We start from the raw sequence: 12,603 nt of genomic DNA on the forward strand, positions 1-12,603 counted from the left end.
ATGATGAAATTATTTTCTTCCAGAGCTGCAAGGAGCGCATCCAAAAGCTCCTTGATAAAATCAACACGATGGCAAAACGTACTGGGTTCAAAATCAACGCCAACAAAGCCAAATGCACATAGACATCAAATTCACTACTTAAGACCAAGTGCACTGATGGCGAGTTGGAACGAGTGGTCAAAAGTAAATGCTTAGAAAACATAATTGAAAACACTGGCTCATTGCCGAAATAAGTAGTGTCTTGTATAGGCTAAGGAAGTTGAGTTTTGAATGGGATGAAGAGAGTCTTGCGGTTAAAATTATTCTCATTTCTTATCAAACATAGACTCTTCAATAACAATGTTCTGTCGATTCTGACGTACACAGACAAACGATGGCATACTAATAGATAGTAATAGTGTCAGATGCTAACCTTTGAAAATACGTGTTGCCACAGAATCCTGAAAATAGACTGGACATATGCGAGTCTCAGTTTTTAAGATCTGAAAAATGACCAACCAGCCTGAATTACAAATATAGTCCACCAACGTCAGTGGTGGACAACATCTAGGCCATGTGCTTAGAACGGGAGATTTAGAGCTCCCAGGTCAACCTTTCAGTAGCAATCTAAAGAATGAAAGAATAGGGGTCACCTCAAGAACGTCTTAGGCCGCAGATATCAGTCAGATCTCCACTCTTTTAACACGATCCTGCAATTCAAGTGGGAAGATGTTCTGGCGACAGCATGATACTTCAAAGGCTACAGGCTCCTTGTCGATGGCTTAGACACTCCTTAAGAAGGACCTAGGGTGGTTAGGTCCTTAAGGACGACCTAAGGTCAAAGGTCTGTTTCATTTTCTTTTGCCTAAAAAAAGAGACAATCTATTTTCAGAAAAAAAAAAAACGTAGTAGAGTCGAGAATCCCTTGACAGAGGCAAAATTCCTTTTTTCCGTGTCTGTTTTCTTTTCTTTTCCCCAGAAAATAAAATCCATTTTTATAAAAAAAAAGAAAAAAAAAACAAAGAAGGGTTAAAGATCTCTTGAAAGAACAAAAATACTCACAGTAGAGATTGGGCCACTGATTGTTATCTTTCAAGAAGAAAAAAGTACGGTCAAAATACGACACATTCTTTACGGAGAAATACCTTTTCTATTTACTTGTAACATTACTGCTAATTTTGGATTTGTTCTTATTCTTTTAAGTGGAACATCTACAACAAATTATTATATAATAGTGTTACGGTAGCATGTTATGATTATTTCATAATATTAATATATTTTTAGAAGACAGATTTTTAGGGTGGGGCTTTTATGATTCTTGATCAACTTATTTCCCGACCTGTGGCGCCATTCACAAAACTGTGTGGGAGCATTTTTTTTTTTCAATTTTCTTAATGAAGTATTTTTCAGAATCTTGGGTGAGCCTTTTTCATTTTTTTTAAAGTTTTTTCATTAAAATACAAAAAGGATATTCAAAATTGCTCCCATTATGCATTGATACGAAATATACTTCAGTTAACTCTCCTTTAGCGCTTTTAGAATATGTCAGAAAACAGACACCGAGAAGGTCACTGCCTAATAAATGGACTTATCCCCATTTGAACGATTATTTGTTCGTCACAGAAAGGCAGTATGGCTGCAGAAAAAATACCTAATTTAAGATATTACGTCAAAAATAGATCAGGGGTTTTATTCCAGAAGGACTTTTGTGATACTTACGAAGTGACGTGAAATGAAGTGAAGTGCTGAAATTGAAAGTGAAGTGCCTGAAATTGAAGTGAAGTGGTCAAAATTAAGGCCTTAGTTTCGGTTAAAATTTGGTAAAACCAGTAAACAACTGTTAGACAAATTCTTAAACAGAAGCTTTCCGAAAGCTTTCAAATCTGAAAGCTTTCCACTAAAAGATGAGAGCAATAAACGCAAAAAAATTCAAATTGATTTAGAATAAAATGAAACCAGCTCACAGATGAATATCAGTATTGAGTATCAGCTAGTTTGTTGGTACGATAAAAATGCAAAATCAGACTTAGTTTACTTATCCCTCCAAATATGCCACTTCATTTAATACCAAGAACATCGGACTTCAACTGGACAACAAAATGCCCAAAATAAAACAAAAACAAAACTGCAATGCAAAATAACATATGAGAAATAAATATAAAAAATAAATTAAAATATTAAGATAAGAATGTAATTTTTTTGGAAAAAAATAAATATTTTTACAAAATATTATAAAAAAAATATATTTTACAATATAAAAATATAATAAATAAATAAATAGAGCACTAAGTATAATTGAAATAAAAAGTAAATGCAGAATAAAAATTAATCAATAAATTCCAAAATTACTTAACCCCCTACACATGCCATTTCATCTAATTTAAATAAAAACAAAAATAAGATACGACAAAAAAAAAAAAAAAACGCAGTATAAAACGAAAGTGAAAAAAAAATAATAACTAAAAAAAAAAAAAAAATGAAAAATATGTACCGGAAATAATGCTAGGCAAAACAATTGATCCAAATGTCCGAATTAAAAGATTCATCTCTGAGATTTGAAACATAATTCCAACCAGAAAACTAGACTTGGCAGCATAAAGAATAAAATCGTCATTAACTGCTCTCGTTAATGACGTGTCGTCCTTTCCGCTTTTCTTGACTAATATCATGTGATGTGCCGGGAGTTCATCCTCTTCGTCCCATAGTATACCCACATTAGTATATCGTAAGTTATCATCGGTAAAGGACAATCCCTTCAGGTAAACTTTGCCACATAAAGAAGCAATACTCAACAAGAAAGAACCTGCAATAGAACATAAATTCAAATAAAATACAAACGTAACAATTTGTGTGACAAAGATATTTTCTATTTTGAAAATGTTCTTCTTCTTACGAGCTCTTGCACGGAATTTGTATGACCATGGATACTAACATCTATACGAATTTAACTAATAATTGGATAATATAATACCCAAAACTGTTGTTTTTTTTTCGGCTAATATTCTTAAGCAATTCTCTCGGAATATTTATTTATGAATTTTAACAGCAAGATCTAACCCAGGTCAAGCTTGTTCTTTTTTTGACTAATTAGAGTTTTACTACATATGGATAGAGAGCATTCGACCGCGGTCCATAAATGTTGTTGGGATCAATTTTGCAAAAACATCCAGTTTTAAATTCCCCTATTAAATAACCTCCCCCCTTTCAGAAGGCGTCTAGAATTCATCTTTTATACTTTTCTTATATAATATCATGTTAGCGGTTCTGAGCACCATCGTCCCTTAGCATACCTACATCAACCTTTTTCTCTGCAAGGGTTGAGTGAGTTTGTAGGCACTAGCTTATTTGGCATTAACACGGCAAAGAGTAATTATATTCTGTTTAATCGGCCTGGTATATCTCCGAATCTTCCCAGTGAAATCGCAATAAATGGTTCTTTATTAAAGCAGGTTGAGGAAGTGCGGTACCTAGGACTCATTCTCGATCAGAACCTAAGCTGGAGAAGACACGCTGATGTGGTTGCGTGTAAGGTAGCGCTTGACCTTGGGATTTTACGACGTTTTCAACATTTTTTAACCTTCTCATATTTTAGTTCTTTTGTATTACTTTTTGATTCCGCTGTATATAAATTATGGATGTATGATTTGGGATAGTAATTTTACGGGCAATGTTAAATGAGTGCATATACAGAAAAATAAAGCAGCGGGGTTAATTGTTAAGTATGATACAGGAGTTTTAAGTACAGTGTCGATTTTTAGGAAACTTAGGATTTTGACTCTAGGTCAGATTAGAGATTTTCAGATTGGTATTTCTGTGTTTCAGAGTTTGAAAGGTTTCGGTTTCAGACTTTGAAAGGTTTTAATTTTTTGTTTTAATTCATTTCTCGGATATGCTACGAGAAATGCTGAAGACCTGGTAAGGGAGCCAAGAAGTACGGTTTGTTCTAACCATCTGGCAAGGCAGACGGGTCCGGTGGTCTGGAATACCTTTCCAGACTCGATTCGGGAAGCGGAAAGTTTGCCGCAATTTAAAAACCGGTTAAAGAAGCATCTCATTGCGGGCGGTTGGTATGTATGGGATTGGATTACGAGAGAGGACAATGTAAGTTTTTGGTCTTACTTCTATTATTAATATATTCTTTTCTTTTTTCTTTTTTAAATTTATTATTCAGTAATTATTATTAATATTTCTTTTTTTAATTGTTCTTTATTTATGTTTATTTCAGTGATGGTTTGGTTGTTTAGTGTTAGTTGTATAATTCAGTAATTGTGTATTGGTTGCGTTTTTCAAGCATACTTATTCTTTGTTTGTAACTGGTCGTCAAGCCGGCATGAATTATTTTTAATAAAGTTGTCGTTGTTGATGTTGAATGCAATAGACCCAATTTCTGAATAATCGTATACCTGAGGTATACCTGACAGTTTCTTCAAGTAAATTTTACCACATAAGCAATACTCAAGTTAAAAGAGCCTCAAAAGAGATTATCACAGGTTAATTTAAAACTCTCAAACTTTACAGGTTTTCAACCCCCCCCCTCCCCTCTTCCCTAAAAAAGGTAAAAACAAAGTAAGTCCTTAAATAAATAAATTGAGGATAATTGTCTATTTTATTAGAAAGGCCTAATTATCTAATTTGTTGTTAATTGATCCAGGTGAGGGAGGTATAGTTTACTTAGTTGAAATCCCCCCCACGCTCGAAATTGATCTTTAACTCGTAAATTGGCAGTAAACACACCTGTAAAACTACAATTTGTCAAAAAATAAAATACAAAATCCGACTCGTAATCTGGTTTGAAAAATGCAGGTGAAACATTTTATGCGCCAGTTAGACAAAATCTACAGGATATAAACCCCTCGTACTTAACTATTTTGATAGCCCCCACCCCCCTTCGAACGAAAATCCCAGACAAGGCCCTGGTTTATAGCGTAAAAGACAGTCACCATACTTAGCCGTATCATCAGTTTTTCAATATTAAACTTCATATGATCCAACAACGATTCGATTCGTTAAAAATTCGTTAACATCGGTAGCACAAATATTTTGTTAGCTCATGGAAACACAATTGTTAGTAAAATTGTTGCTAGTAACTTTCGTTAGTAATCTGGAGAAATGATTAGTCATGTGTGCTGTTCATTTGATGTTCAACAATAATAGCAACTAGTGCCGGTTCTGGCCTGTCTTGCACCCGGGGCAAAATCTTGATTGGCCCTTCCTCATGTCTCCCACACAATTTTCAGGCCAAATTTAAACACAATTTTCATTTATTAACAAAATTACTTTCAATTGATTAATTAATTAATAATTAAGTTTTCAATTATTTTATTATTATTAACTATTTTAATTATAATTATTTAATTTATTTTTATTTTATTAATTAATTATTGATTTATTAATTACTTTCATTTATTAACTGTGTCCTCTACTTTATTAATAAAATGTCAAAAATTACAAAAATGATTATAACAGTAGGATTATTTGTTTAAATTTAGCGCCCCTACAATTTCCGCGCCCGGGGCAAATGCCCCGTCTGTTTCTCCTTCGAAACTGCCTCCGACAGCAACTGATCTGCTGTCGTAAGTCCTTTTTTTTCTAAATTCTTTGCCAAACTTTGTAAGATTAGTGTACCAATTGGTTTTGTGATACGTCCTGAATTACTAATTCCTTACCTCGAGCAATGCATAAAGTTTCCATATAAATGGGTCTGTTTACACCGGAATCAATAAAATGAATCAGTTTGTTCTCTTTTCCGATTTTCCACAGAAACAAACAGCCATCTTTCTGCAGTGTCAGAAGAAAGCATGACTCATTTCCATCAGACTGTAACCACTTGAAGCCTAGAACAACGTTACAAATGAACCTATTAAATAGCAAATATGGATACAGCATTTGAAAAACTGCAGAGGGAAGTTCCAACTTTTTCAAAATTATCATTATGGGCAGGGGTCAGACCAAAAAAAATCAATTGCCTCCATCCCACCCCCCACCCCCCCCCCCGTGTAAAAATAATACACATAGCAACAACAGTGCCTGACCTAATGTTTTTTAGAAGCACCTTTATTTAAAAGGTTATTCCCACGGAACAATTGTCTGACACCCCCCCCCCCACACACAAAAAAAAGTATTAAACAGTGAGAGGTAATTCTAATTGTTTTTGCTTTTATGCTGTCAACAGAAATTTTTCTATCCTTAATTAGTCTTAACAGAGCAAAGAAAATTTTATACATAAGTTTTTACAGATCAGAGCTAATTTTCTGAAAATCCAACGCACCGTATTTTTCTTTCTCTAAAAAATGGAAAATCCAAAAGAAAAGAATCGATTAAAAGAGCAGGCAGAAAATTATTGGCTCTAAAAAAAAATCCTGGGCGGCAGGCCTTTGACCTAAACTTGAGAAGCTTGTGGCACATTCTAAAGCACTACGGGGTACCAGATGAAATAAAAGCCACTATTGAGAATATGTTCGACCAGTTCAAAACCAGAGTTGTAACCACAGATGGTTTTTCAGATGAATTTTTAACCTCGTCTGTCGTCTTACAAGGATGTATTCTATCTCAACGCCTGTTCAATCTGTTTCTACATGCCGCTGCTACACGCACCGAAAATAGGTAGAGCCCTCATTGACAAGATTGGATATACCGACGATATCTATCAGACGTCTGCAACCATAGCAGAACTGCAAAGACAGGTGGACTGTCTCAGTCAAGTAACGAGACCGCTCGGAATGGAAATAAATACCAACAAAACCAAACTTATGGCAAAGAGTCGTAACGAACTAGAAAATCCTCCCGCCATAGCCATTGACAGCCAGAAAGTCGAAACAGTCTACCACTTTATCTAACTGAACAGCCTCTTGACTTCTGATAACTGTCATACCACTGACATCAAACACCGCCTAGCTCTAGCAAGATCCAGCTTCAGGAGACTTGAATATAAGGAAAAGCAGTTACCTCTCCAATCAGTTGAGAGTCTATCTCTTCAAAAGTCTGACTGTGCCAATCGCTCTGTACAGGTGCGAGACCTGTACCTTAAATACATAAAACCAGCGCAACCTCTTCGCGTTCAAGATGCAGTACCTACGCCACATCGCAAAGATCAACTACATTGAGCCCATGACCAACGAAAGCGTGTGAAAACGGCTGGTGTTCTCTGGTACAATCCTTGATAAAATCAGATGGCAGCAGCTACAGTGATTTGGTCACGTCAAAAGAATACCCCTAACTATCTCCCAAAAATCGCACTCGATGGAACGATTGACGGAAAGCGACCGCGAGGAAGACCACAGAAACAAATGGATTAATAAATAACCTTGACCACAAGCACATCGCATAACTCTCAAGAACAGCACAAGATAGATCTTCATACCGATTCCTGGGTCAAGCCCTGTTAAAAGGAGTGGCCCCAAGACGTTCCATGAGGATGGAAGAGACTTAAGTAAGTAAGTCAGCTAGTAAAAAGACAATTGTAATGAATAATCTTGCTCTACTTTCCAAGTTTCCAACGGAATGCAAGTAAACATAGGCAGCAATCTATTACAGCGGGCTTTGTAATGATTCATTAGCAGTTTTCAAACCTCCTACCCCGCACTGATTTTGATGATTTTCAAGAGAAAAACCCAACAGCTCCGTCACTCTTTTTTTTATGCATATAAGTAGTGTTTTAAAGGATATAAAATAGTTACCTTTAAATAGTTGCCAACTAGGCAAGTATTATGATCAACTAGGCAAGTATATGATCCTCTAGGCAACTAGGCGAGATAGGCAACTAGGCAAGTATATGATCCTCTGACCAACCCTGGTGGAAGATGATCACTTGAGAATATATCATTAGATTTGAGGTGATTTGCTTTTAAGTTTATGATGGCTTACATCAATGCTGAATGTCTATGGACCCTTATTTCCGGTTGATTGTGTTTGGTTGTACTGTTTTCCCTAGGTTATTGGATGGGTAAGTGGGCTCAAGGCTTCGTCCAAGTTCTTATCTGTCTTAATTGCTAAAGTAGAAAAACAGTTTTTTTTATCATCGAATAAACTTTAACACATTGTATGTAAATGTTCAAATAGTTTAATCTTCAAATAGATGAATGTTTAAAAGTTTGTTTTACGGTCCCCCTCCTTTACAGGCTATTGAGCCTTTTTTGAGGATTAGTGATTTTATTTATTGAATGATTGAATTGGATTCCATTGAATGATTTCCGTAAGAATAATAGCCACTTGAAGCCTACAATACTATTAGAATCCAATAAACAAAACGGTACTGGAAGTATTGGAGTTGACAAATCAACAAATTGTAGTAAAAATTCCATTTAAAAGGTCTAAAATTAACAAACCTATAGAAAGTGGAAAAGGGTAAATTTTTTTTAGCATTTTGACTTCTGGGCGGCACAGAACTCAAATTTCAAAGTATCCACAGTGACGATCTCAAATTAAAATAAGACTTTTGTTTTCAGGATAGGTTGCTAAGATACCCAAAAATAGGTAGAGTCAAAGTTTTTGCTTCAAAGGGCAGTTTCTTTCCTTGTAAGGGAATCATATTTCTTCCTGACCACTAAGGTAACATCACTAACACTTGGGATAATCTTTGAGTTATTCATTAATATGAGTATAATTTGAAGTATAAATATAGATTAGCAAAACAAAACAAGAGAAACTAAGTCAAGGAACTTACAGCTCTCTCCTTCAAAAGAAACGAGTCAAGAAAGCATTTTTAAGCCCTCGAAGAGACAAATCAAAAACTGAAAGCTCTTTACTAATAAAACCCGCATGTTTGATTAAAAAAATTATCATCAACCTATTTACTGGATAATAGTGGTAGCTGCCGATTAAAAGCTTCCCGGTTGAGGCCTGCGTGTCGCAAGGAAGAGTATTACTATTTTATTGGAGAGGAGCTGGAGCTGGAGTTGATGAATGAGGAGTTTTGGAGGCCTGAAATAACTGAGAAAGTTGAGAGTCTGGTTGAAGAAACAAGAGACATAGATGAAATTTTGGAATATTTGGGTTTTGTGATTTACGAGTGAGCTCGTGTGTCAGAGAAACCCAATATGAAAAGTAAAACTAGTTTTTTTGATGATGAATGTAGTTCTTTTAAAAAGGAGTTGGAGGAGTTATTAGATTTAGTGAATGCTTGCTCTCTAGAGGAAGAAAGACAGAGTTTGTTTTTACGGTTTAAGGAAAGGAGAAAGGAATATAATAGGCTGACACGGAGAAAAAAAGGGAGAAAATTAGAGTGGAACAGAAAGAGATAGAGAAGGCCTATGTGGTAGGGAATACAAAGCAATTTTGGTCAGGAATGAGGCAGGAAAATAGACAAGGAAAAGGTCAATTACAAATCCCTGAAGCTGGCACTTGGCCTAGTTTTTTTTTGAGAGTATAGAAAAAGATCTTAGTAGTGTAGATAGTGAAGAACCAAGTGTTGGTCCGCAGTTTCCGATGAAAGAAAAAGATTATGACTTAGTAAGGGATGTAACCTCAGAAGGAGTTAGAGAAGTTGTTAAGAAGATGAAGGGAGGATCAGGGCCAGGAATGGATGGCATACCAGCAGTTTTGTTAAAGAGGTTTCTGGGTGTTTTTTTTGCTAGTTTTCGTGAGTATTTTTAATAGAATTATAAGTAGTGGTGTATGGCCTTCTCTATGGAAAGAATCGATTATGGTACCTCTATTTAAGAAAGGTACTCCTAGTGATAATGATAGTTATAGGTTGATAGCATCAGCGCCAGCACTTAGTAAAATTTTAGAAAAGATTTTGGATAATCGGTTGAATGAATGGTTGGAGGGTTATGGGGTAATTAAAGAGGAGCAGGGGGGTTTCAGGAAAGGGTATAGAACGTCGGAAAGAGCATTTGTGTTAGTGCAATGATAGAGGAGTATGGATCAGGTAGATATAGAATGTATGTTGGGTTTCTAGACTTAAGAAAGGCATTCGACAATGTAGATAGAGCTCTCCTTGAAAAGTGTTTTAGAGATGTAGGTCTACCTTTCAGCTTTATTCGTTTATTTGTTAATATGTATTCAGGGACTAAGGCTATGGTCAGGGTTGCAGATTCGGGACTTTCTAGGCTATTTGACGTTAAGAAAGGAGTGGAGCAGGGCAGCGCCATGTCCCCAATACTCTTCGGTTTGTTTTTTAATGATATGGTGGAGTTTCGGGAAAAAGTGGGCTCCTAAGGTGTGTCTTGGAAAAATAAATTTTTTTGTGTTATTATTTGCGGATGACACTGCATTGGTTGCGAAGTCGGCAAGGGAGCTACAAATATTACTTGATTTAATTGAGGAATATTTACAAATGAAAAAGTTACAGCTTAACGTTATGAAAACTGAAGTGGTTATTTTTAGTAAAAGCAAAGAATAAATTGAAAATATATTTGTATTGGGAGGACAACAAATGGAAGTAGTTGAAAAAAAAGTATCTTGGTTTTATTTTCCAAAGTAATGGTGGATGGGGCTCCCAAATTAAAGAAGTGTTAATAGGGGAAGAGCTGCAACATTTTCACTTTTCCGGACTAAAATTAGTGGAATAAAGAATTTGTCTTTACATAAGAGGTTTTCCTTTTTTATCTAAGATATTGCCGATTCTCCATTATGGGGCATAGATTTGGTGACATGAGAACGCTGCCGAGTTAGAAAGTGTTCAGTTAGGTTATTTTAAAACATTGTAGAGACTGCACAGAATGACCCTTACTCAATTTCTTAAAGGAGACCTTGGACTGTGGTCTCTTGAAAGTTATAGAATGGTCAAAATGATAAAATTTTGGCTAAGGGTTGTATAGCTACCAAGTGATAGACTACCTGAAGGCTGCATATGATGAGTTACTTCAGTTACGAAGGAAAACATCTTGGCCTTTTAAAGTTAAGGAATTACATGATAAAACAGGTTTTCCTTTCACTTGGAATGATGGCCTTGGACCAAATAGTCAACAATTATAGTTGGACAAGGAAATCAAACGGGTGCTGGAGGACCAGACGATACAGAAATGGGGTGAGGAGGTTAAGAATTCGGGAACCTTAAGATATTATAAATAGGTTAAGATAGTATTTGGGCAGGAATTCTATTTTTAAATTTACTGGTTAGATACCTTACCTATTCTATGCAGCTACGACCTAATTGCCTTCCGATTCGTTCGAGATTGATTGTTTTTGAAAGGAGGGAAAGTGTCCCGGACGGCAGGTTTGCTTGCCCTCTTTGCCAAGAAGAGAAGGAAAATTTGGAGCGTTGTCCGAGTCGTTGTCGAGGTCTTTTGGGAGTAAGGGAAAATTTATTTGGGGATGATGGATTGCTGCTTCCTGATGCCTTGAAGAGCACGTTGCAACAGTTTATTTTTCTGGCGGGAAGATATCTTGATCAGTTTTTTTTTTTTGCAAAAAGAAGAGAGTAGTTTTTGTTTTTTCTTTATTATTGTGACGAGTGTTGTAATTCGTTAATCTTGTATGTTGTTTGTGTACATGGCTATATTTTGGCTTAAAATACACTTTATCTTATCTTATTGTACTTCCCCGCTGAAGGGCGATGAAATGGACATCAGCACAGTCAGTAGGGACTGTAAGGTCCAATGCCGTATTCTTTAACTTCTTTATCTTATGCTAGTAGAGAATTGAAAATAACAGTGTCCTTCCATCACCACTGTTAGGCTTAAAGGTCATATTTGCCATTTTCACCCTTCCAGGATAATTGCCAGACAGTTTTTTAGATCGTTCCTAAAGAGAGGATCAGTTGCGTAATGTAGACAAAGTGAATCAAACTGTTATAGAACGTAAATTACCTTGCTGGTCTTCCAGTTGGGAACAGCTTAGTGAGCAGATTTGGCAACTATCTCACAAGTTTGAAAATGTCAGATATGGTCCTTAGACGTGACAGCGACAATAATAAGAAAAATAACTAATATTCACAGGGAGGAAACTTTCTCATTTCTCTAAGTGTCCAACACCTAAAATCATCTAAGAAATACCGTTACTACACAACCGTTAATGGTAATCTGAAATACTCCTAGACAGAAATCCTAAACATGCACAAAGGCAAGGGATAGTTCCAAATGTTCCAGAAACTTCTCACATTATTACTGCTATTATCTAATATTTATTCTATTTTTTATATATATCAAACATTTCACATTTATCCGTTTTAAACACATTTCCTGTTGGTGTTATTAACAGTGGAACACCATGGGTTTTCACGACAATTCTGTTCATTATCGGAAACTCGCTTACACTTATTCAGTTCTTACACTTATTCAGTTCTTGGATTCCACTTCAATTTGGTGCCTATCCTTTGTTTCATTTATGGTACCAAACTAGTTCTACTTAGGTTACCCCAACATACCTAAATTCCTATTTCATGATTTTTATTCTGACTCTATTTCATTACAAAAGGTCATTAAAAAGTCAGGCAAATGTTTCGTTTTCATAAAACAAGAACTGTGCGGATATTTAAATGTAAATTTGTTTATTTTTATTGCAATTTCACAGAAAGTACCCAACATACAAAAAAAAAGAAAAAAACAATTGAGCATACCCTCAACTTAAAAAAAAAATGTGATGGTAAATGGCATGATTTTTAGGAGAACACATTATTCCAGAAATTTACTTGGGCAGAAATGAAAATTTAATAGAAGCCATCAATGTGAAGAAAACCCTATA

General features: G+C 35.5%; 1 protein-coding gene across 1 annotated transcript in view; it reads right to left on the minus strand.

Annotated features, from left to right (window-relative positions):
* LOC148950788 (uncharacterized) overlaps positions 1–12,603 on the minus strand; it is an 86,615-nt gene that overhangs the window by 43,057 nt on the left and 30,955 nt on the right. The window contains exons 5-6 of the mRNA XM_089090458.1: positions 5,646–5,813; positions 2,471–2,782 (exon numbers count right to left, since the gene is read on the minus strand). Of these exons, the coding sequence (XP_088946584.1) occupies positions 2,471–2,782; positions 5,646–5,813 (480 nt within the window). The remainder of the gene's footprint in view (positions 1–2,470; positions 2,783–5,645; positions 5,814–12,603) is intronic.

This window comes from Artemia sp. Qi Xiang Cuo, chromosome 6 (genome assembly GCF_049724085.1).
Source record: "Artemia sp. Qi Xiang Cuo chromosome 6, ASM4972408v1, whole genome shotgun sequence".
NCBI classification, from domain to species: Eukaryota; Metazoa; Arthropoda; class Branchiopoda; order Anostraca; family Artemiidae; genus Artemia; species Artemia sp. Qi Xiang Cuo.